The sequence below is a fragment of the Pseudophryne corroboree genome, chromosome 6, assembly GCF_028390025.1.
Source record: "Pseudophryne corroboree isolate aPseCor3 chromosome 6, aPseCor3.hap2, whole genome shotgun sequence".
NCBI lineage: Eukaryota > Metazoa > Chordata > Amphibia > Anura > Myobatrachidae > Pseudophryne > Pseudophryne corroboree.
Genome location: NC_086449.1, coordinates 515,263,519 through 515,290,147, shown reverse-complemented (window position 1 = coordinate 515,290,147; position 26,629 = coordinate 515,263,519). Strand labels below are relative to the sequence as shown.

The 26,629-nt window shown below is 46.9% G+C and overlaps 1 protein-coding gene across 2 annotated transcripts in view; it reads right to left on the bottom strand.

Annotated features, from left to right (window-relative positions):
- ZFC3H1 (zinc finger C3H1-type containing) overlaps positions 1-26,629 on the bottom strand; it is a 265,037-nt gene that overhangs the window by 168,116 nt on the left and 70,292 nt on the right. For both annotated transcript variants that reach the window (XM_063927461.1, XM_063927460.1), the window contains exons 9-13: positions 17,249-17,407; positions 16,183-16,320; positions 4,201-4,319; positions 3,973-4,116; positions 3,603-3,777 (exon numbers count right to left, since the gene is read on the bottom strand). In XM_063927461.1, coding sequence (XP_063783531.1) covers positions 3,603-3,777; positions 3,973-4,116; positions 4,201-4,319; positions 16,183-16,320; positions 17,249-17,407 — 735 coding nt within the window. The remainder of the gene's footprint in view (positions 1-3,602; positions 3,778-3,972; positions 4,117-4,200; positions 4,320-16,182; positions 16,321-17,248; positions 17,408-26,629) is intronic.

Below are 26,629 nucleotides of genomic sequence, written 5' to 3'. Positions count from 1 at the left end.
AGGGCTTTTGCTCCTGGGAACTGGCTGTATGGTGCAGCTTTTTCCCCCTGCCTCTGCCTCTGGGCAGAAAGGACGCGCCTTTAACCCGCTTGCCTTTCTGTGGCCGAAAGGACTGTACCTGATAATACGGTGCTTTCTTTGGCTGTGAGGGAACATGGGGTAAAAATGTCGACTTTCCAGCAGTTGCTGTGGAGACAAGGTCCGAGAGACCCTCCCCAAACAATTCCTCACCTTTGTAAGGCAAACCTCCATGTGCCTTTTAGAATCTGCATCACCTGTCCATTGCCGGGTCCACAATACCCTCCTGGCAGATATGGACATTGCATTTACTCTAGATGCCAGCCGGCAAATATCCCTCTGGGCATCTCTCATATATAAGAGTGCATCCTTAATATGCTCTATGTTTAGCAATATAGTGTCCCTGTCCAGGGTATCAATGTTATCAGACAGGGAATCGGACCACGCGGCTGCAGCACTGCACATCCATGCTGAAGCAATAGCCGGTTGCAGTATAAAACCTGAGTGTGTATACACAGACTTCAGGATAGCCTCCTGCTTTCTATCTGCAGGCTCCTTTAGGGCGGCCGTATCCGGAGACGGTAGTGCCACCTTTTTTGAGAAGCGTGAGCGCTTTATCCACCCTAGGGGATGTCTCCCAACGTGACCTATCCTCTGGCGGGAAAGGGTACGCATTAGTAATCTTTTAGAAATCACCAGTTTCTTATCGGGGGAAGCCCACGCTTCATCACACACTTCATTCAACTCATCAGATGGGGGAAAAACCACTGGTTGCTTTTTCTCCCCAAACAGAATACCCTTTTTTGTGGTACCTGGGTAAAGATCAGAAATGTGCAACACATCTTTCATTGCCGTAATCATGTAACGCAGGCATGTCCAAACCGAGGCCCTCCAGCTGTTGAGAAACTACACATCCCAGCATGCCCTGACACAGCTTTAGCATTCTCTGACAGCAAAACTGTGTCATGGCATGCTGGGATATGTAGTTTCACAACAGCTGGAGGGCCGCAGTTTGGACATGCCTGTAACGGATGGCCCTATTGGAATGTACCGTGGTCTCACCGTCGTCGACACTGGAGTCAGTATCCGTGTCGACGTCTGTATCTGCCATCTGCGGTAGCGGGCGTTTTAGGACCCCCGATGGCTTTTGAGACGCCTGGGCAGGCACGGGCTGAGAAGCCGGCTGTCCCACATCTGTCATGTCGTCAAACCTTTTGTGTAAGGAGTTGACACTGTCACGTACTTCCTTCCACATATCCATCCACTCAGGTGTCGACCCCGCAGGGTGTGACAACACATTTATAGGCACCTGCTCCGCCTCCACATAAGCCTCCTCATCAAACATGTCGACACAGCCGTACCGACACACCGCACACACACAGGGAATGCTCTGACTGAGGACAGGACCCCACAAAGCCCTTTGGGGAGACAGAGAGAGAGTATGCCAGCACACACCAGAACGCTATATAATGCCGGGATTTACACTACTCACAGTGATTTCCCTTATAGCTGCTTATTACACAGAATTGCGCCTAAATTTAGTGCCCCCCCTCTCTTTTTTACCCTTATGTAGTCTGAAACTGCAGGGGAGAGCCTGGGAGCGATCCTTCCAGCGGAGCTGTTAGAGGAAATGGCACCAGTGTGCTGAGGGAGATAGCCCCGCCACTTTTTCGGCGGACTTCTCCCGCTTTTATTAAATTAATGTGGCAGGGGTATTTTACACGTATATAGCCTAGTAAGCTATATTATGTGTGTTTGCCACCTGTAAGGTACTCAAATTGCTGCCCAGGGCGCCCCCCCCCCCAGCGCCCTGCACCCATAGTGACCGGAGTGTGTGGTGTGCACAGGGAGCAATGGCGCACAGCTGCAGTGCTGTGCGCTACCTTAATGAAGACAGGAGTCTTCAGCCGCCGATTTTGAGGAAGATCTTCTTGCTTCTGGCTCTGCAAGGGGGACGGCGGCGCGGCTCCGGGACCGGACGATCATGGACGGGCCCAGTGTTCGATCCCTCTGGAGCTAATGTTGTCCAGTAGCCTAAGAAGCCCAAGCTAGCTGCAAGCAGGTTGGTTCGCTTCTCTCCCCTAAGTCCCTCGTAGCAGTGAGTCTGTTGCCAGCAGATCTCACTGAAAATAAAAAACCTAAAATATACTTTCTTTTTCTAGGAGCTCAGGAGAGCCCCTAGTGTGCATCCAGCTCAGCCGGGCAAAAAATTCTAACTGAGGTCTGGAGGAGGGTCATAGTGGGAGGAGCCAGTGCACACCAGGTAGTCCTAAAGCTTTCTTTAGTTGTGCCCAGTCTCCTGCGGAGCCGCTATTCCCCATGGTCCTTACGGAGTTCCCAGCATCCACTAGGACGTCAGAGAAACACTAAATGATATCTAAGATCAGAGACGAGGGGTTTAGCAGTCAGGCATTAGCACATTTGAGTAATACTGATAAGCATGGTTAAAGAACAGTATATTACAGATAGGCCAGTACTTTTTGAGTTACCGTATTTGCCGGCGTATAAGATGACTTTTTTTCCCTGCAAAACATGCCTCCAAGTGGGGGGGTCGTCTTATACGCCACGGTATGTCCAGAGCCCTCACTACCTAACGATTAGCCACCAATAAGATCCCTTGCCGCACCGACCCTCCGGGGGTACCCCTATCTTTTGTTTTTGCTTTTTGTTTTGTTTTTCATTCTCTACCAGACGGACTCACATACCAGCACTGACCATAGGCTCTGAACATTTCAAACAAACCATAGACACTACAGAGGTGGGACGCCACCAACCTGAAGTGTCCTCATCCCCCAATATCACAATCCCCTTCCCCTACCTACTAACAACAATCCAGACACAACTGTGCAAGATCTCAGTTTGTGTATATACAGATGTAATTTTTAGTTTAAATAAAAAACATAATTGGTATTTAAAATCAACTAGCCTGAGTGTTATTATAATCATATCCCCATTTTTTCAGCCAAAATTGTCCTTCTGGCGCACCTGACTCTGCAATTTTCCATATCTAGATTGAAGTTAGAGGTACTTCAAAAAAGAGGTTGCAGCCTGAGGACAATTTAAGATACTCTTATATACGAGCGCTGGACATCCTTCCTTCTAAGCTTATACGCCACAGTGCCTCCCGATGCACTGCGGCCGCGGCGGGTCATCAGCGTGGCTGCGGCGAGCATCAGCAGCGATACAGGGGTGCCAGCCTTTTCGGCGTGACCGGCCCGTTCTGCTCGGGAAGCAGCGGCGCTCCGGCCCGCCCCTTGCACATGCGGTCATAATATACAGTGAGACAGGGAGGCCAGACAGGGAGCAGGGACCAATCCAATCAGGCTTTGTATACAGCCAACCACAGTACTGAACCATTGTACAGTACAATACAGCATAGAAAATGTCCAGCAGTCAAACCCCTATCAACCCTATCATGGCAACAGCAAAAAGAAAGAAATATGATGCAAGAGGGGGTAGTCTTATACGGCGAGTATATAACAAACTCTATATTTTGAGTGGAAATGTTGGGGGTCGTCTTATACGCCCAGTCGTCTTATACGCCGGCAAATACGGTATTAAATTTCCATTTCATATGTTAACACCTGTTCTTGCAACCTCTCCAGGAACATCTGATTAGCATTCAGGAACTTCTCCGTTGCATGTAGCTGCTCAGTGAGTCTGGCAATTTTTAACTCTGCGGTTTTGATAGATTCCTTTTTCTTTTCCTCTTGTTGCAACAAATTTTTTAAGAGAGACTCATCCTTTAATAGGAGCATTCTGTTTAAATACATAAAAAAAAGTAGATTGAAAAGGCAATTAACATTAATGGTTCACTAACAGCACTGCTGAGAAAGGGTTAAAGGTACAATGAAGGTGCTTACTATAGCTTGGCAGAAATGCAGGCTTTCCCTACCTCTCTCCCAAACTAACTTTTTTTTTTTTTTAAATGAACAATTTGTGCTACTGGCTTACTTTTGTTTCATGTGCCTGGACTCCACTTCTGTCACCTTTGGATCCCTCACAGGTCTTCTGTTTCCATCAACTTCTATGTCAGAATTAGCTGGTGATGAACTTGCTTTTGACTGGTCAGGTTTAAAGAGCTTTTGTTTTTCTCTACTGAACAGGGCAATAACAACACTAATAAATAAACAGTACACTAGGCCACTACTTGTAACTACATCAGCAACAATGGATTGTTACCTGGCAATCTCTTCCTTCAAGAGACGGTATTCCATTTTTTTGTCATCCGGTAATGCATCAGGAGTCCTCATTGGGTCATTTTCTTTTTCAGAATTAGTAGGAGCTTTTGGTTTGGATGCCTTGATCAATAGTGGAACAGTGGAAATTAATTCCAATGCACAAGATAGCACAAGAACTCAGATCATTTTCAATAACATCAGTTACACAGCAAAGTAGCATTCAGAATCTGAAAGCTAAAACTATCAAGGATGGTGATTGGAAAAAATAAGAATTTACTCACCGGTAATTCTATTTCTCGTAGTCCGTAGTGGATGCTGGGAACTCCGTAAGGACCATGGGGAATAGCGGGCTCCGAAGGAGGCTGGGCACTCTAGAAAGATCTTAGACTACCTGGTGTGCACTGGCTCCTCCCACTATGACCCTCCTCCAAGCCTCAGTTAGGTACTGTGCCCGGACGAGCGTACACAATAAGGAAGGATTTTGAATCCCGGGTAAGACTCATACCAGCCACACCAATCACACCGTACAACTCGTGATATGAAACACAGTTAACAGTATGAAACAATAGAGCCTCTCAACAGATGGCTCAACAATAACCCGATTTAGTTAACAATAACTATGTACAAGTATTGCAGATAAACCGCACTTGGGATGGGCGCCCAGCATCCACTACGGACTACGAGAAATAGAATTACCGGTGAGTAAATTCTTATTTTCTCTAACGTCCTAGTGGATGCTGGGAACTCCGTAAGGACCATGGGGATTATACCAAAGCTCCCAAACGGGCGGGAGAGTGCGGATGACTCTGCAGCACTGAATGAGAGAACTCCAGGTCCTCCTCAGCCAGGGTATCAAATTTGTAGAATTTTGCAAACGTGTTTGCCCCTGACCAAGTAGCTGCTCGGCAAAGTTGTAAAGCCGAGACCCCTCGGGCAGCCGCCCAAGATGAGCCCACCTTCCTTGTGGAATGGGCATTGACAGATTTTGGCTGTGGCAGGCCTGCCACAGTATGTGCAAGCTGAATTGTACTACAAATCCAACGAGCAATAGTCTGCTTAGAAGCAGGAGCACCCAGCTTGTTAGGTGCATATAGGATAAACAGCGAGTCAGATTTTCTGACTCTAGCCGTTCTGGAAACATATATTTTCAGTGCCCTGACAACGTCTAGCAACTTGGAGTCCTCCAAGTCCCTAGTAGCCTAGGCACCACAATAGGCTGGTTCAGGTGAAACGCTGACACCACCTTTGGGAGAAACTGGGGACGAGTCTTCAATTCTGCCCTATCCATATGGAAAATCAAATAAGGGCTTTTACAAGACAAAGCCGCCAACTTTGATACTCGCCTGGCAGAAGCCAAGGCCAATAACATAACCACCTTCCACGTGAGATATTTCAGATCCACGGTTTTTAGTGGTTCAAACCAATGTGATTTTAAGAAACTCAACACCACGTTGAGATCCCAAGGTGCCACAGGAGGCACAAACGGGGGCTGACTCTGCAGCACTCCTTTTATAAATGTCTGAACTTCAGGTACTGAAGCTAGTTCTTTTTGAAAGAAAAATCGACAGAGCCGAGATCTGTACCTTAATGGAACCCAATTTAAGGCCCATAGTCACTCCTGCTTGCAGGAAATGTAGAAATCGACCTAGTTGAAATTCCTCTGTTGGGGCCCTTTCGGCCTCACACCATGCAACATATTTTCGCCATATGCGGTGATAATGAGTTGCTGTAACCTCTTTCCTGGCTTTAGTAAGCGTAGGAATGACTTCCTCCGGAATGCCCTTTTCCTTCAGGATCCGGCGTTCAACCGCCATGCCGACAAACGCAGCCGCGGTAAGTCTTGGAACAGACAGGGCCCCTGCTGCCGCAGGTCCTGTCTGAGTGGCAGAGGCCATGGGTCCTCTGATATAATTTCTTGAAGTTCTGGGTACCAAGCTCTTCTTGGCCATCCACGAGTATCGTTCTTACTCCTCGCCTTCTTATTATTCTCAGTACCTTTGGTATGAGAGGCAGAGGGGAGAACACATAAACCGACTGGTACACCCACGGTGTTACCAGAGCGTCCATAGCTATCGCCTGAGGGTCCCTTGACCCGGTGCAATATATTTTATAGCTTTTTGTTGAGGCGGGACGCCATCATGTCCACCTGTGGCCTTTCCCAATGGTGTACAATCCTATTGGAAGACTTCTGGAGGAAGTCCCCATTCTCCCGGGTGGAGGTCGTGTCTGTTGAGAAGATCTGCTTCCCAGTTGTCCACTCCGGGAATGAACACTGCTGACAGTGCTAACACAAGATTTTCCGCCTATCGGAGAATCCTTGTGGCTTCTGCCATCGCCATCCTGCTTCTTGTGCCGCCCTGTTGGTTTACATGGGCGACTGCCGTGATGTTGTCTGATTGGATCAGTACCGGCTGGTTTTGAAGCAGAGGCCTTGCCGGCCTCAGGGCATTGTAAATGGCCCTCAGGTCCAGAATATTTATGTGTAGGGAAATAACCTGACTTGACCAAAGTCCCTGGAAATTTCTTCCCTGTGTGACTGCCTCCCAGCCTCAAAGGCTGGAATCCATGGTCACTAGGACCTAGTCCTGTATGCCGAACCTGCGGCCCTCTTGAAGATGGGCACTCTGCAGCCACCACAGTAGAGATACCCTGTCTCCAAGGACCAGGGTTATCAGCCTATGCATCGGAAGATGCGATCCGGACCACTTGTCCAACAGGTCCCTCTGAAAAGTTCTTGTATGGAACCTGCCTAATGGGATTGCTTCGTAGGAAGCTACCATTTTTCCCAGGACTCGCGTGCAATGATGCACCGCTACCTATTTTGGCTTCAGGAGGTCTCTGACTAGAGATGACAACTCCTTGGCTTTCTCCTCCGGGAGAAACACTATTTCTGGTTTATGTCCAGAACCATCCCCAGGAACAGTAGACGTGTCATAGGAACCAGCTGTGACTTTGGACTGTTTAGAATCCAACCATGCTGTTGTAGCACTTTCCAAAATAGTGCTACCCCGACTACCAACTGCTCCTTGGACCTCGCCCTTATAACGAGATTGTCCAAGTACGGGATAATTACAACTCCCTTTTTTTTTTTGAAGGAGTATCAACATTTCGGCCATTACCTTGATAAAACACCCTCGGTGCCATGTACAGTCCAAACGGCAGTGTCTGGACTTGGTAATGGTAATCCTGTACCACAAATCTGAGGTACTCCTGGCGAGGATGGTAAATGGGGACATGCAGGTAAGCATCCTTGATGTCCCAGGATACCATGTAATCCCCCTCGTCCAGGCTTGGAATAACCGCCCTGAGCGATTCCATCTTGAACTTGAATTTTTGTGTTCAAGGATTTTAAATATAAAATGGGTCACACCGAACCATGCGGTTTCGGTACCCCAACCCGTGTGGAATAGTAACCCCGTCCTTGTTGAAGTAGGGGCACCTTGAGTATTACCTGCTGGGAATACCGCTTATTAATTGCCTCTAGCAAAGCCTCCCTGCCTGAGGGAGTTGTCAGCAAGGCATATTTTAGGAAACGGCTGGGGGGAGACATCTCGAATTCCAGCTTGTACCCCTGAAATACTACTTGAAAGAAACAGGGATCCACCTGTGAGCGAGCCCACTAATTGCTGAAATTTTTGAGACGGCCCCCCACCGTACCTGGCTACACCAGTGGAGCACCCGCGTCATGGTGTGGCCTCACAGGAGGCGGGGGAAGAATCTTGATTCTGGGAACAGGCTGACTGGTGCAGCTTTTTTCCCTCTACCCTTGTCTCTGTACAGAAAGGAAGCGCCATTTGACCCGCTTGCTTTTCTGAAGCCGAAAGGACTGTACCTTTGTCTGTGAGGAAACCTGAGGTAAAATTATTTCTTCCCAGCAGTTGCTGTGGATACGAGGTCCCAGAGACCATCCCCAAATAATTCCTCACCCTTATAAGGCTCTCTATGCGCTTTTTAAGTCAGCATCACCTGTCCAGTGACAGGTCTCTAATACCCTCCTGACAGAATGGACATTACATTTATTTTGGATGCCAGCCGGCAAAATATCCCTCTGTGCATCCCCCATATATAAGACGACGTCTTTAATATGTTTTTATGTTTGCCAGCTAGTATCCCTGTTTGACAGGGTCACCGACCACGCTGCAGCAGCACTATCTGCAGGTCTCAGTCTAGTACCTGAGTGTGTAAATACAGACTTCAGGATAGCCTCCTGTTTTTTATCAACAGGTACCTATTAAAGTGGCCGTATCCTAAGACGGCAGTGCCACCTTTTTTTGACAAACGTGTGAGCGCCTTATCCACCCTAGGGGATATCTCCCAGCGTAACTTATCCACCTGGCGGGAAAGGGTACGCCATCAGTAACTTTTTATAAATTACCAGTTTCTTAACGGGGGAACCCACGCTTTCACACACTTCATTTATTCATCTGATGGGGGAACAAAACACTGCCTGTTTTTTCTCCCCAAACCTAAAACCCATTTTTAGAGGTGCTTGGGTTAAAGTCAGAAATGTATAACACATTTTTATTGCCGGGATCACGTCACGGATGTTCCTAGTGGATTGTGTATATGTCTCCACCTTGTCGACACTGGAGTCAGACTCAGTGTCGACATCTGTGTCTGCCATCTGAGAGAGCGGGCGTTTTTGAGCCCCTGATGGCCTTTGAGACGCCTGGGCAGGCGCGGGCTGCGAAGCCGGCTGTCCCACAGCTGTTACGTCATCCACCCTTTTATGTAAGGAGTTGACACTGTCGGTTAATACCTTTCACCTATCCATCCACTCTGGTGTCGGCCCCACAGGGGGCGACATCACATATATCGGCCTCTGTTCTGTCACCATATAAGCCTCCTCATTCAACATGTCGACACAGCCGTACCGACACACCGCAGACACACAGGGAATGCTCTAAACGAGGACAGGACCCACAAAAGCCCTTTGGGGGGACAGAGTAAGAGTATGCCAGCACACACCAGAGCGCTATATATATACAGGGACTAACTGAGTTATGTCCCTAATAGCTGCTTTTTATATAATATACTGTATACAGTGCCAATTTTAATGCCCCCCCTCTCTTTTCCCTCTTACTGTACTGTAGAATTGCAGGGAAGAGCCAGGGAGCTTCCTTCCAGCCGAGCTGTGAGGGAAAAATGGCGCCAGTGTGCTGAGGAGATAGGCTCCGCCCCTTTTTCGCGGCCTATTCTCCCGTTTTTTATGGAATTCTGGCAGGGGTATTTACCTCATATATAGCCCCTGGGGCCATATATTGAGGTATTTTAGCAAGCCAAGGTGTTTTTATTGCTGCCTCAGGGCGCCCCCCCCAGCGCCCTGCACCCTCAGTGACCGGAGTGTGAAGTGTGTGAGAGGAGCAATGGCGCACAGCTGCAGTGCTGTGCGCTACCTTGGTGAAGACAGAGTCTTCATGCCGCCGATTTTCCGGACCATCTTCTTGCTTCTGGCTCTGTAAGGGGGACGGCGGCGCGGCTCCGGGACCGAACATCAAGGCTGGGCCTGCGGTCGATCCCTCTGGAGCTAATGGTGTCCAGTAGCCTAAGAAGCCCAATCCGGCTGCAAGCAGGAGAGTTCGCTTCTTCTCCCCTTAGTCCCTCGCTGCAGTGAGCCTGTTGCCAGCAGGTCTCACTGAAAATAACAAATTCTAAGACTATAACTTTCTAAGAGCTCAGGAGAGCCCCTAGTGTGCATCCAACCTCGGCCGGGCACGAAATCTAACTGAGGCTTGGAGGAGGGTCATAGTGGGAGGAGCCAGTGCACACCAGGTAGTCTAAGATCTTTCTAGAGTGCCCAGCCTCCTTCGGAGCCCGCTATTCCCCATGGTCCTTACGGAGTTCCCAGCATCCACTAGGACGTTAGAGAAAAAGAGGTTCTCTGACAGTATGAAATAATATTTTAGTGCATTAATTATCCTTTTTTTAAGTTCAAAGCTTGAACTTGGTAACAAACAAGGAATTATGAAAAAATAAGAATTTACTTACCGATAATTCTATTTCTCGTAGTCCGTAGTGGATGCTGGGGACTCCGTCAGGACCATGGGGAATAGCGGGCTCCGCAGGAGACAGGGCACATCTAAAAAAGCTTTTAGGTCACATGGTGTGTACTGGCTCCTCCCCCTATGACCCTCCTCCAAGCCTCAGTTAGGTACTGTGCCCGGACGAGCGTACACAATAAGGAAGGATCTTGAATCCCGGGTAAGACTCATACCAGCCACACCAATCACACCGTACCACTTGTGATCTGAACCCAGTTAACAGTATGATAACAAAACGAAGTAGCCTCTGAAAAGATGGCTCACAACAAGAATAACCCGATTTTTGTAACAATAACTATGTACAAGCATTGCAGACAATCCGCACTTGGGATGGGCGCCCAGCATCCACTACGGACTACGAGAAATAGAATTATCGGTAAGTAAATTCTTATTTTCTCTAACGTCCTAGTGGATGCTGGGGACTCCGTCAGGACCATGGGGATTATACCAAAGCTCCCAAACGGGCGGGAGAGTGCGGATGACTCTGCAGCACCGAATGAGAGAACTCCAGGTCCTCCTTAGCCAGAGTATCAAATTTGTAAAATTTTACAAACGTGTTCTCCCCTGACCACGTAGCTGCTCGGCAAAGTTGTAATGCCGAGACCCCTCGGGCAGCCGCCCAAGATGCGCCCACTTTCCTAGTGGAGTGGGCCTTTACAGATTTAGGCTGTGGCACGCCTGCCACAGAATGTGCAAGTTGGATTGTGCTACAGATCCAACGTGCAATCGTCTGTTTAGACGCAGGAGCACCCATCTTGTTGGGTGCATACAATATAAACAGCAAGTCAGACTTTCTGACTCCAGCCGTCCTAAACTATATATATATATATATATATATATATATATATATATATATATATATATATATATATATATATATATATATATATATATATATATATATTTTTAGGGTCCTGACAACGTCTATTAACCTGGAGTCCTCCAAGTCCCTAGAAGCCGCAGGCACCATAATAGGTTGTTTCAGGTGAAAAACCTGACACCCCCTTAGGAAGAAAACTGGAGACGAGTCCCAGTTCTGCCCTGTCCGAATGGAAATTTAAATATGGGCTTTTGTAAGACAAAGCCGCCCATTCTGACAATCGCCTGGCCGAGGCCAGGACCAACAGCATGGTCACTGTCCATGTGAGATATTGGTCAACAGCATGTTCACTTTCCATGTGATATATTTCAAATCCACAGATTTGAGCGGTTCAAACCAATATGATTTTAAGGAATCCCAACACTATGTTGAGATCCCACGGTGCCACTAGAGGCACAAAAAGGGGTGTATATGCAATACTCCCTTGACAATCTGGACTTCAGGAACTGAAGTCAATTCTTTTCGGAAGAAATTCTACAGGGCCGAAACTTAAAACCTTAAAGAACCCCAATTTTAGGCTCAAAACACTCCTGTTTTCAGGAAGTGTAGAATTCGACCTAGTTGAATTTTCTTCGTGGGGCCTTCCTGGCCTCACCCACGCAACATATTTTCACCACATGTGGTGATGACGTTGTGCGGTCACCTCCTTCCTGGCTTTGACCAGGGTAGGTATGACCTCTTATGGAATGCCTTTTTCCTTCAGGATCCGGCATTCAACCGCCATGCCGTCAAACGCAGCCGCGGTAAGTCTTGGAATAGACATGGTACCTGCTGAAGCAAGTCCCTTCTTAGCTCCCCAGGCCCTTAGTCCTCTGTGAGCATCTCTTGAAGTTCCGGGTACCAAGTCCCTCTTGGCCAATCCGGAGTCACGAGTATAGTTCATACTCCTCTATGTCTTATAATTCTCAATACCTTGGTTATGAGAAGCAGAGGAGGGAACACATACACCGACTGTTACACCCACGGTGTTACTAGGACATCCACAGCTATCGCCTGAAGGTCTCATGACCTGGCGCAATACCTGTCCCGTTTTTTGTTCGGGCGGGACGCCATCATTTCCACCTTTGGTCTTTGCCAATGGCTCACAATCATGCGGAAAAACTTCCCTATGAAGTTCCCACTCTCCCAGGTGGAGGTCATGCCTGCTGAGGAAGTCTGCTTCCCAGTCGTCCACTCCCGGAGAGAACACTGCTGACAGTGCTATCACATGATTTTCCGCCTAGCGAAAAATCCTTGCAGTTTTTTCACTGCCCTCCAGCTTCTTGTGTCGCCCTTTCTGTTTACGTGGGCGACTGCCGTGATGTTATCCCACTGGATCAATACCGGCTGACCTTGAAGCAGAGGTCTTGCTAAGTTTAGAGCCTTATAATTTTGCTCTTAGCTCCATCTATGTGGAGAGAATTCTCCAGACTTGATCACACTTTCCTGGAAATTTTTTCCCTGTGTGACTGCTCCCCAGCCTCTCAGGCTGGCCTCCGTGGTCACCCGCATCCAATCCTGAATGCTGAATCTGTGGCCCTCTAGAAGATGAGCACTCTGTAATCACCACAGGAGAGACACCCTTGTCCTTGGATATAGGGTTATCCGCTGATGCATCTGAAGATGCGATCCGGACCATTTGTCCAGCAGATCCCACTGAAGAGTTCTTGCGTGAAATCTGCCGAATGGAATTGCTTCGTAATAAGCCACCATTTTTACCAGGACTCTTGTGCAATGATGCACTGACACTTTTCCTGGTTTTAGGAGGATCCCGATTAGCTCGGATAACTCCCTGGCTTTCTCCTCTGGGAGAAACACCTTTTTCTGGACTGTGTCCAGAATCATCCCTAGGAACAGTAGACGTGTCCTCGGAAAAACTACGATTTTGGAATATTTAGAATCCACTCGTGCTGTCGTAGAACTATTAAAGATAGTGCTACTCCGACCTCCAACTGTTCTCTGGACCTTGCCCTTATCAGGAAAGCGTCCAAGTTTCTTTTAAGAAGAATCATCATTTCGGCCATTACCTTGGTAAAGACCCGGGGCGCCGTGGACAATCCAAACGGCAGCGTCTGAACTGATAGTGACAGTTCTGTACCACGAACCTGAAGTACCCTTGGTGAGAAGGGCAAATTTGGACATGTAGGTAAATGTCCCTGATATCCAGTGACACCATCTCGTCCCCTTCTTCCTGGTTCGCTATCACTGCTCTGAGTGACTCCATCTTGATTTGAACGCTTGTATGTAAGTGTTCAAATATTTCAGATCTCACCGAGCCGTTTGGCTTCAGTACCACAATATAGTGTGGAATAATACCCCCTCCCTTGTTGTAGGAGGGGTACTTTGATTATCACCTGCTGGGAATACAGCCTGTGAATTGTTTCCAATACTGCCTCCCTGTCGGAGGTAGACGTTGGTAAAACAGACTTCCGGAACTTGTGAGGAGGAGACGTCTCGAATTTCCAATGTACACCTGGGATACTACATGTAGGATCCAGGAGTCCCCTTGCGAGTGAGTCCACTGCGTGCTGAAACTCTTGAGATGACCCCCTACCGCACCTGAGTCCGCTTGTACTGCCACAGCGTCATGCTGCGGACTTGGCAGAAGCTGTGAAGGGCTTCTGTTCCTGGGAATGGGCTGCTTGCTGCAGTCTTCTTCCCGTTCCTCTACCCCTGGGCAGATATGACTGGCCTTTGCCCGCCTGCCCGTATGGGGACGAAAGGACTGAGACTGAAAAGACTGTCCTTTTCTGCTGAGATGTGACTCGGGGAACAAAAGGTGGATTTTTCAGCTGTTGCCATGGCCACCAGGTCCGATGGACCGCCCCTTTATACGGCAATACTTCCATGTGCCGTCTGGAATCTGCCTCACCTGACCACTGTCGTGTCTTCGTCTGGCAGATATGGACATCACATTTACTCTTGATGCCAGAATGCAAATATCCCTCTGCGCATCACGCATATATAGAAATGCATCCTTAAAATGCTCTATAGACAATAAAATCTTGTCCCTGTCAAGGGTATCAAAATTTTCAGTCAGGAAATCCGACCAAGCCCCCTCAGCGCTGCACATCCAGTCTGAGGCGATTGCTGGTCGTAGTATAACACCAGTATGTGTGTATATACTTCTTAAGCTATTTTTCAGCTTCCTATCAGCTGGCTCCTTGAGGGCGGCCGTATCTGGAGACGGTAACGCCACTTGTTTTATAAGCGTGTGAGCGCCTTATCCACCCTAAGGTGTGTTTCCCAACTCGCCCTTACTTCTGGCGGGAAAGGGTATACCGCCCATAACTTTCTATCGGAGGAACCCCACGTATCATCACACACTTCATTTAAATTTATCTGATTCAGGCAAAACTACAAGTAGTTTATTCACACCCTACAAAATACCCTTATTTGTGGTACTTGTAGTATCAGAAATATGTAACACCTCCTTCATGCCCTTAACATGTAACGTGTGGCCCTAAAGGAAAATACGTTTGTTTCTTCACCGTCGACACTGGAGTCAGTGTCCGTGAGGTAAATGGGCGTTTTTACAAGCCCCTGACGGTGTCTGAGACGCCTGGACAGGTACTAATTTGTTTGCCGGTCGTCTCATGTCGTCAACCGGCTCGCAGCGTGTTGACATGATCACGTACTTCCACAAGTAAGCCATCCATTCCGGTGTCGACTCCCTAGAGAGTGACATCACCATTACAGGCAATTTGCTCCGCCTCCTCACCAACATTTTTCTCATACATGTCGACACACACGTACCGACATACAGCACCCACACAGGGAATGCTCTGATAGAGGACAGGACCCACTAGCCCTTTGGGGAGACAGAGGGAGAGTTTGCCAGCACACACCAAAATGCTATAATTATACAGGGACAACCTTTATAAAAGTGTTCCTCCCTTATAGCATTTAATATATATTTATATCGCCAAATCAGTGCCCCCCCTCTCTGTTTTAACCCTGTTTCTGTAGTGCAGTGCAGGGGAGAGCATGGGAGCCTTCCCCTCAGCCTTTCTGTGAGGGAAAATGGCGCTGTGTGCTGAGGAGAATAAGCTCCGCCCCCTTTTCGGCGGGCTTTTTCTCCCGGTTTTTAAGAACTGGCCTGGGTTAAAATACATACATATAGCCTTAATGGCTATATGTGATGTATTTATTTTGCCAATAAGGTACTTATATTGCTGCCCAGGGCGCCCCCAGCAGCGCCCTGCACCCTCCGTGACTAGGTCAGTGAGCCGTGTGACAACAATGGCGCACAGCTGCAGTGCTGTGCGCTACCTTCATGAAGACTGTGAAGTCTTCTGCCGCCTGTTTCCGGACCTCCGTTCTGCCGTCTTCTTCAGCGTCTGTAAGGGGGATCGGCGGCGCGGCTCCGGGACGAACCCCAGGCTGACCTGTGTTCAGACTCCCTCTGGAGCTCAGTGTCCAGTAGCCTAAGATCCCAATCCATCCTGCACGCAGGTGAGTTGGAGATCTCTCCCCTAAGTCCCTCGTTGCAGTGATCCTGTTGCCAGCAGGAATCACTGAATGAAACCTAAAAAAAAAAAACTTTTCTAAACAGCTCTTTAAGAGAGCCACCTAGATTGCACCCTTCTCGGACGGGCACAAAAACCTAACTGAGGCTTGGAGGAGGGTCATAGGGGGAGGAGCCAGTACACACCATGTGACCTAAAAGCTTTTTTAGATGTGCCTTGTCTCCTGCGGAGCCCGCTATTCCCCATGGTCCTGACGGAGTCCCCAGCATCCACTAGGACGTTAGAGAAATCCATATTACACAAATATTTGAATGACTATTCTAAAGTAATCAGGACAGATACCCTTTATCTGGCTCCATGTACAAGGGCAAGCTGGCTCTGAACCTTGTCTGTCTGTAACAAACTACAGTACATAAACTTTTGTCCAACTAGAACTTTATGCATAACTAGTTCCCCCCTCACAATCCACATTTTGCCTATGTAACCGGCTTACTGATTATGGTCATATTATAATATTACATATTATGTAAAATCCCTATAAACAACTTCATGACCATGGTTCCTTCACCAAACTGTTAAATTCACTATACACAATATACAGAAGATGAGCTCACTTCTGCTGTTCTTCTGGCCTCTCTGATCATAGATTCCAGTCCTCCGAATACTCCAAGGGCTGAACTAGCTGGTTCTCCATCAGATTCACTGTCATCCGATGCATTCAGGGTTACAACTACTGACTTATGTTTTGGGAGCTAAAGTGAAGGAAAAAAAAACACCAATATCTATGTAATCATTAAATATACAGACCACACAATGAAACTCATTGTATTTTCTTGATGCATCAATAAAGAAAAGTGCGGTAAAAAAAAAAAAAAAAAAAGAGAGTATATTATAATATATATATATATATATATATATATATATATATATATATATATATATATATATATATATATATATATATATATATATATATATATATATATATATATTTTTTTTTTTTTATTATTATTTTTCAAACACGTATGCTTGAAAAAGGGGATTAAATTCTCAGAATATTGCACAATAAACTGCACTAATTTAAAATAAGCCCTGGAGTGCCGTGCATTGATTCACCTTGCAAGGTTTGATAATCACAGTATTATACATATTATAAGAGATGGATATGGATTTCTAGATAAATATATAAATATAGCCATGATGGATTAAAAATGTCACCTTTAACAAAGACCATTGGCGTGCCACCTCGTCTGTACTTAAGGACATGGATAAATGTATGCAACTTTAAGGAGGACACCCTAGCAAACATAATACTGTACCAAGAGTGTCATTCTACATGCATGTATACAAAATAAAATACACAAATAGTAAAATGTACATCATGCAATTACCAAAAGTGTGTAGGAAAAATGATCACTGTATAAAGAGGGAGACCGAGCAAGATGGGACACTATTGTGCAACATTTTACAATTTAAAGTTTCATTAAGTGGTACAGTGCCAAGACTCTAGGCAAAGGCTTATCCCATGTGACTACTCAGGCATAGTTAAGGACTTCGGTTTCTATTGGGGCAGCGATTTAACCTTGTGTTTGGGAATTAGTCATTTAGCTGAGAAGGGACACCAACTACAGTATCAACACTTGACTAGAGCTTGCTGTTTGTGTTCTCTACCTTACATACCTTTATCACACGTCTGATAGGTCTCAGAACTCTTACTATCTGAGTGGACGTCTTGCGATGTGATGAAGAGTTAACGCTGGCTGTTAGGTTGATCCTTGGTACTGGCATAATATTTGAGAGTAGAGGTGGTGATGGAGTTTGGCTGTTACTAGTAGGTTCCTATAAAATAAAAAGGTGCAAAAGTTACATTCAAAAATAGATAGATAGATATCAAAAGATAAAAAGGGTAAATATTGCCATTTACAATTCATTAGGAAAGTACTGTAAGTACACTTAAATATTCTATTACAGCCAGTCCCCTTGCACCTTTACTATTTATAATGCAAAACTGACTGAAGGCAGAGGAGATGGCAAAAATACATAAAAGAAAGAATGGATATGCATTCATGAACGGTTCATGTTCCCCCTTGAAATGATTTAATCTCAAAACATGAAAATCTCCATTTCCCTTCAGCAGGAGACCGGACTGTGGGATATTCTGAATCTACTCTCTGCAGAAGTAGAGGAACCCCAAGAATGATGCACCAATAGGACCTTTTGACTATAGGCCACATTTAAATTTTATGACTGTGAAATGGCAGCAAACCTGTTTCAACCAATACATTGTGCCACACCATGTAGGAATCTTGATCCTCAAACCCAGGGGTAATAGTTATGTCCTGCATAGAACAGTGCTTCCAGCTTGCTTTAGTCCCCATCACACTCACACAGTATAGGATGGCAATGAAGTGTATGGTCAGAAGTGGGGCGACTTACTCATCAGAGTGAATCATGTCCTGGGAAACTACATAACACCTCCTGGAAACTAACACAGGAAGACCATGGAGAACTATAGGAGGCATGCTATTACATCATGTGACACCATAAATGCGGATTATAAGACAGATATGTAATTTATGCGTTTCTCATATTTCGCCTCCATCATCATATCTTCAAAATTCAGATCATTACCTCCTTGCACCTCAATAGTTGCAAACGCACATTAATGAAGGTCTCATGGACTAATACCAGTCCAAACAATAGGTAGAGAAAAACGAAGCAAGCTTCCTGAGAAGTCAGTATTCTTTATATCTAGTCTCATTTCCATATTTATTGAGGCCTTTCGGATCTAACAAATACAGGACTGATAGAACTATCCAACATGAGAAAATGATCAGAGAAAAAGAAAAGAAGAAAAAAAAAAAAAAAAAATCACAAAACCGATGACCCAGGACACGGTCGAATATCATAGTAACTAATAGCCTTTCTGTAATCAACTGAAAAGCATTCTGCACACTGGTAGCCAGATTCAGGGATTAAGGAAAAAAAAAATCTTCAGAATCAATGCAAAGAGTGCAAAACATATGCATTTAATTTTAAATGCAGGGAAAATCATGGCTATTTGTGCATTTAGTGTACAGATGCTGTGCACATTGTCCTTACACCAGTGGTTCCCAAACTTTTATGAATCATGGCGCCCTAGAGTATTAGAAGTTTGTTCACGGCACCCCTAGGTCAAACATATCTTGCTAAAAAAAATAATAAGATTTTAAACTTACCGTTAAATCTTTTTCTCCTAGTCCGTAGAGGATGCTGGGGACTTCGTAAGGACCATGGGGATAGACGGGCTCCGCAGGAGACATGGGCACTAAGAAAGAACTTTAGGTGTGGGTGTGCACTGGCTCCTCCCTCTATGCCCCTCCTCCAGACCTCAGTTAGAGAAACTGTGCCCAGAGGAGACAGACAGTACGAGGAAACGATTTTAGTTAATCTAAGGGCAAGATTCATACCAGCCCACACCATCCACACCGTATAACTTGGGATATACGAACCAGTTAACAGTATGAAACACAGCATCAGTCTGAGACTGAGGAAAACTGTAACATAACCCTTATGCAAGCAAAAACTATATACAAGTCTTGCAGAAGTAGTCCGCACTTGGGACGGGCGCCCAGCATCCTCTACGGACTAGGAGAAAAAGATTTACCGGTAGGTTTAAAATCTTATTTTCTCTTACGTCCTAGAGGATGCTGGGGACTCCGTAAGGACCATGGGGATTATACCAAAGCTCCCAAACGGGCGGGAGAGTGCGGATGACTCTGCAGCACCGATTGAGCAAACATGAGGTCCTCCTCAGCCAGGGTATCAAACTTGTAGAATTTTGCAAAAGTGTTTGAACCCGACCAAGTAGCAGCTCGGCACAGCTGTAATGCCGAGACCCCTCGGGCAGCCGCCCAAGAAGAGCCCACTTTCCTGGTGGAATGGGCCTTTATTGATTTTGGTAACGGCAATCCAGCCGTAGAATGAGCCTGCTGAATCGTGTTACAGATCCAGCGAGCAATAGTCTGCTTGGAAGCAGGAGCGCCAACCTTGTTGGCTGCATACAGGACAAACAGTGCTTCTGTTTTCCGGACCCTAGCCGTTCTGGCCACATAAATTTTCAAAGCCCTGACCACATCAAGGGACTCGGAATCCTCCAAGTCTCGCGTAGCCACAGGCACCATAATAGGTTGGTTCATATGAAAAGCCAAAACCACCTTTGGCAAGAATTGAGGACGGGTCCGCAATTCCGCTCTATCCATATGGAAAACTAAATAGGGGCTTTTATGAGACAAAGCCGCCAACTCCGACACTCGCCTAGCCGAAGCCAAGGCCAACAACATGACTTTCCAAGTGAGATATTTTAACTCCACCGTTTTAAGTGGTTCAAACCAGTGTGACTTAAGGAAACTCAACACCACGTTCAGGTCCCAAGGTGCCACCGGAGTTACAAAAGGAGGCTGAATATGCAGCACTCCCTTCACAAAAGTCTGTACTTCTGGGAGAGAAGCCAATTCCTTCTGAAAGAAAATGGATAGGGCCGAAATCTGAACCTTAATGGAGCCTAATTTTAGGCCCAAATTCACTCCAGTCTGTAGGAAGTGAAGGAAACGGCCCAGATGGAATTCTTCCGTAGGAGCATTCCTGGCCTCACACCAAGAAACATACTTTCGCCATATACGGTGATAATGTTTAGCTGTCACGTCCTTCCTAGCCTTTATCAGAGTAGGAATGACCTCATCCGGAATGCCCTTTTCCTCTAGGATCCGGCGTTCAACCGCCATGCCATGAAACGCAGCCGCGGTAAGTCTTGGAACAGACAGGGCCCCTGTTGTAACAGGTCCTGTCTTAGAGGAAGAGGCCACGGATCTTCCGTGAGCATTTCCTGCAAATCCGGATACCAGGCCCTTCGTGGCCAATCTGGAACAATGAGAATTGTCTGTACTCTTTTTATTATTCTCAACACCTTGGGGATGAGAGGAAGAGGAGGAAACACATAGACCGACTGGAACACCCACGGTGTCACGAGGGCATCCACTGCCACCGCCTGAGGGTCTCTTGACCTGGCGCCATACCTCTGTAGCTTTTTGTTGAGGCGGGACGCCATCATGTCTATCTGGGGCAGTGCCCACTGACTTGCAACCTGTGCGAAGACTTCCTGATGAAGTCCCCACTCTTCAGGATGTAGATCGTGTCTGCTGAGGAAGTCTGCTTCCCAGTTGTCCACTCCAGGAATTAACACTGCTGACAGTGCGCTTACATGATTTTCCACCCAGAGAAGAATCCTGGTGGCTTCCGCCATTGACACCCTGCTCCTTGTGCCGCCTTGGCCGTTTACATGAGCCACTGCGGTGATGTTGTCTGACTGAATCAGAACCGGTAGGTCGCGAAGCAAAGTCTCCGCTTGACGAAGGGCGTTGTATATGGCCCTCAGCTCCAGGACGTTGATGTAAAGACAAGTCTCCTGGCTTGACCAAAGACCTTGGAAGTTTCTTCCCTGTGTGACTGCTCTCCAAACTCGGAGGCTCGCGTCCGTTGTTACCAGAATCCAGTGCTGAATGGCGAACCTGCGACCCTCTAGAAGGTGAGCACTCTATAGCCACCACAGGAGAGACACCCTTGCCCTGGGGGACAGGGTGATCAACTGATGAATCTGTAGATGCGACCTGGACCACTTATCCAGTAGGTCCCATTGAAAGGTCCTCGCATGGAACCTGCCGAAGGGAATGGCCTCGTAAGATGCCACCATCTTTCCCAGGACTCGAGTGCAGTGATGCACTGACACCTGTTTTGGCTTCAATAGGTCCATGACCAGAATCATGAGTTCCTGGGCCTTTTCTATCGGAGGATAAACCCTTTTCTGGTCCGTATCCAGAACCATGCCTAAGAAGGTCAAACGAGTCGTAGGAACTAACTGTGACTTCGGGATATTGAGAATCCAGCCGTGTTGTTGTAACACCTTCAGTGAAAGTGACACGCTGTTCAACAACTGCTCTCGCGATCTCGCCTTTATGAGGAGATCGTCCAAGTACAGGATAATTGTGACACCCTGCTTGCGCAGGAGCACCATCATTTCCGCCATTACCTTGGTGAAAATCCTCGGGGCCGTGGAAACCCTAAACGGCAACGTCTGAAATTGGTAATGACAATCCTGTACCGCAAATCTCAGGTACGCCTGATGAGGTGGATATATGGGAACATGAAGGTATGCATCCTTTATGTCCAGGGATACCATAAAAACCCCTTCTAGGCTGGCGATGACCGCTCTGAGCGATTCCATTTTGAACTTGAACCTTTTCAAGTATAGGTTCAAGGATTTTAAATTTAAAATGTGTCTGACCAAACCGTCCGGTTTCGGGACTACAAATAGGGTTGAGTAATACCCCCTCCCTCTTTGAAGCAGGGGAACTTTGACCACCACCTGTTGAAGACACAATTTGTGAATTGCATTTAAAACTCTCTCCCTTTCTGGGAGAGAAGCTGGTAGGACCGATTTGAAAAACCGGCGAGGAGGCACCTCTTCGAATTCCAGCTTGTAACCCTGGGAAACAATTTCTATTGCCCAGGGATCCACCTGTGAGTGAACCCAGATGTGGCTGAAAAGTCGAAGATGTGCCCCCACTGGGGCGGACTCCCTCAGCGGAGCCCCAGCGTCATGCGGTGGATTTTATAGAAGCCGGGGAGGACTTCTGCTCCTGGAAACTAGCTGTGGTAGGCAGCTTTTTTCCTCTGCCCTTACATCTGGCAAGAAAGGACGATCCTCGTACTCTCTTGTTTTTATTTGACCGAAAGGACGGCATTTGATAATGTGGCGCTTTCATAGGCTGTGAGGGAATATAAGGCAAAAAATTTGATTTACCTGCCGTAGCTGTGGAGACCAGGTCCGAGAGACCTTCCCCAAACAATTCCTCACCCTTGTAAGGTAAAACCTCCATATGCCTCTGAGTCGGCATCACCTGTCCATTGCCGGGTCCATAGGACTCGTCTAGCAGAAATCGACATAGCGTTGACTCTAGAACCCAGTAGGCCAATGTCTCTTTGAGCATCCCTCATATATAAGACAGCATCTTTAATATGACCCAGGGTCAATAAAATGGTATCCTTATCCAGGGTATCCAATTCCGCCGATAAGGTATCTGTCCACGCTGCTACAGCGCTACAAACCCAAGCCGACGCTATCGCCGGTCTGAGTAAGGTACCAGAGTGTGTGTAAATGGACTTTAAGGTAGCCTCCTGCTTGCAATCAGCAGGATCCCTGAGGGTAGCCGTATCTTGGGATGGCAGTGCTACCTTTTTGGATAGGCGTGTCAACGCTTTGTCCACCCTTGGGGAGGATTCCCACCGTATCCTGTCCTTAGCCGGGAAAGGATACGCCATAAGAATCCTTTTGGGAATCTGCAGTTTCTTATCTGGAGATTCCCATTCCTTTTCAAATAACTCGTTCAGCTCATGAGAAGGGGTAAATGTTACCTCAGGTTTCTTTTCCTTATACATGTGTACCCTCGTGTCAGGGACAGGGGGTTCCTCTGTGATATAAAAAACATCCTTTATTGCAATAATCATATATTGAATACTTTTAGCCAATTTTGGCTGTAACTTTGCATCATCGTAGTCGACACTGGAGTCAGAATCCGTGTCGGTATTAGTGTCTACTATTTGGGATAGTGAGCGCTTTTGAGACCCCGAGGGTCCCTGCGACATAGGGGTAGGCAGGGCCTGACTCTCTGCATAATTCCTGGACTCAGCTTTGTCCAACCTTTTGTACAATAAATTCACATTAGCACTTAAAACATTCCACATATCCACCCAGTAAGGTGTCGGTGTTGCCGACGGAGACACCACATTCATTTGCTCCATTCCCTCGCTAGGAAAGCCTTCTACCTCAGACATGCCGACACACGCGTACCGACACACCACACACTCAGGGAAACCTCTTATCTGAAGACCGTTCCCCCACAAGGCCCTTTGGAGAGACAGAGAGAGTATGCCAGCACACACCCAGCGCTAATGACCCAGGAAAGAAACACACTATATGTTTAGCCAGGTAGCGCTGTAATTATCTATCTGCACCAAATTATGTGCCCCCCCCCCCTTTTTTAAACCCTTTCACCGTGGTAAGCAGGGGAGAGTCCGGAGAGCTTCCTCTCAGCGGTGTGCTGTGGAGAAAATGGCGCTGGTGAGTGCTGAGGAACAAGCTCCGCCCCCTCAGCGGCGGGCTTCGTTCCCGCTGAAAAATTCAAAAACTGGCGGGGGATCTCTTTTATATACAGTGCCCAGCCTGTATATATGCTTATTGCCAGATTTGGAGGTCCTTATTGCTGCCCAGGACGCCCCCCCTGCGCCCTGCACCCTTACAGTGACTGCTGTGTGTGTGCTGTGTGGGAGCAATGGCGCACAGCGTTACCTCTATGAAAATCTGAAGTCTTCTGCCGCCTCTGAAGTCTTCTTTCTTCACATACTCACCCGGCTTCTATCTTCCGGCTCTGCGAGGAGGACGGCGGCGCGGCTCTGGGACGAACGGCGAGGGTGAGACCTGCGTTCCATTCCCTCTGGTGCTAATGGTGTCCAGTAGCCTAAGAAACCGAGCATAACATTAAAGTAGGTCTGTTTCTCTCCCCTCAGTCCCTCGATGCAGGGAGTCTGTTGCCAGCAGGCTCCCTGAAAATAAAAAACCTAACCAAAATACTCTCTTTCCAGGAAACTCAGGAGAGCTCCCTGTAATGCACCCAGTCGCCTCTGGGCACAGTAATCAACCGAGGTCTGGAGGAGGGGCATAGAGGGAGGAGCCAGTGCACACCCATACCTAAAGTTCTTTCTTAGTGCCCATGTCTCCTGCGGAGCCAGTCTATCCCCATGGTCCTTACGGAGTCCCCATCATCCTCTAGGACGTAAGAGAAATGAAAAAATAGGATTTTGGTACTTACCAGGTAAATCCTTTTCTTTGAATCCATAGGGGGCACTGGAGTACTCTTGGGATATGGGCGGCGTAGCAGAACAAAGGCACTGAATATTTAAATTTAGAACTCTCCACCCCTCCATATCCCTAGAGTACCTCAGTGTACGAACCCAGTGTTTTTACTGAGCGAACTACTATAGAGAGGTTGACAATGGAGAATTCCTATAACATAACGGACAACAACAAAGTTGACCCATAACGTTAGTGTCAACTAAACAGTTGACAGCATAACCGATAGACCTTTATAGTTTGAACCAATCGGTGAAAATGTGTTACCATAAGCTCCTTTGAGCTTAATACAAACCAGGTAAAACGTGTTACCCTAAGCTCCTCTGAGCTTAAAACAACCCAGGTAAAACTGCTCTGGGTGGGCGTCCAGTGCCCCCTATGGATTCAAAGAAAAGGATTTACCTGGTAAGTACCAAAATCCTATTTTCTTTTTCATCCACTAGGGGTCACTGGAGTACTCTTGGGACGTACCAAAGCTTCCCTCGTGGGCGGGAGAGCTGTTTGACACTTGTAACAGTAGGCAGCCAAAGCTAGATGCTGATGCCGCAACCATTCATAACGTGTAAACGTGCACAAACGTGGTGCACTGAAGGCTATGTAGCCGCGTCGTAGACGCTCCACGACCCGCTGGGTCTGACATTCCCACAGAACCTGTGGGATGAGCTATTACTGACGTAGGCGATTGTAACTTAGCCTTAAAGTAAGCCTGACTTGTAGTCATTATTATCCCACTGGATAATATCTGCTGAGAAACTGGCTAACCCCAGTTGGCAGCATTATAGAGAACAAACAACGTATCCGTATCACGTACTGTAGACGTTCGGGACATATATAAACGCGTAATGCGTGTACCACATTCAGAATTCTAGAATGTGCTGTCAACACAGGAACCACTATTGGTTTATTGATGTGAAAAATAAGAAAGCGGAATTCGTCCGAAGATCTGCTTTGTCATGAGAAAACTCAAATACGGTGGCTTGGAATACAAGGCACCCAAATATGAAAACAAAACCCTTGCCGAAGCTAAGGCTAGAAGAAAAATGTTTTCCCAAGTGAGAAACTTAATTCCCATTTATTGTAAGGGTTCAAAATATGAAAACTGTAAGAAATCTGAACCCAACCTCAAGTCACCTGGCACTGTAGGTGGGATAAATGGAGGCTGCACTTTGATGACACCTTGTAGAAAGGTGTGTACAGACGCAATAGAGTCAAACGTCTTTGAAAATAAGTTGACCACACAGATACCTGCACCCTTAGTGCAGATAAACGCAGTTTTCCATCCCACCCCGTTTAACAGAATACGGGTAACTTGAAGGATGATGTCGGAAACTTCCGAGCTTTACCACCTACGTAAGCACACCAAATTTTGTAATAATGAGCTGCCTTAAGCGGCTTACTAGCTCGTAACATGGTGGTATAATACTGTAATGCCCTATTTCTTTTCTTAAGAGGGCGGTCTGAACCCTCACCCCGTCAACCGCAGCTGCGGTACATAGGTAATAGGTACATAGGTAACTATGGGTAAAAGAACGTTCCCTGTTGTAACAGGCTGGTCGTATTATGAGCGGACCAAGATCGTGTGCAAGTATTCCTTGGAGATTTGAGAAGCAAGCTCTCCGAAACCCATGAGATATCACTAGTATGACTGTGACGAACTGTCTTATGATCCGTTTTGGCAACGGAGAGAGCAGCGGAAAATGGTGGAGCCAGATACACGATGCTGAATGACCACACGAATGTGAGAGACTCCACCGCCACTGTCCTTGTGATCTGTTGTTTTGTACACATACTGAGCTGTAATTGTGGCGAGATGCCATCATGTATACCTGAGGGTAACCCCCTTCTGTGGACTCACATATGAAAGACCTCTGGATTTAATGTCCAGTTTTCAGGATCTAAATCCTGACGGGTGAGATCATCTGTCTAACAGATGTCCACTCACGGAATGAACCCCGTTGACATTATCACATAATGTGTTCTGGGCAATTGAGGATTCGAGTTACCTGCCGCATTGCCATGCGGCTTCTTGGTTCTCCCTGGTTGTTGTGTATGCAACTGCCGTTGCGTTGTCTGACTGTTGGTCAGACTGAAAGCGAAGCATGTAGTGCATTGTAAAA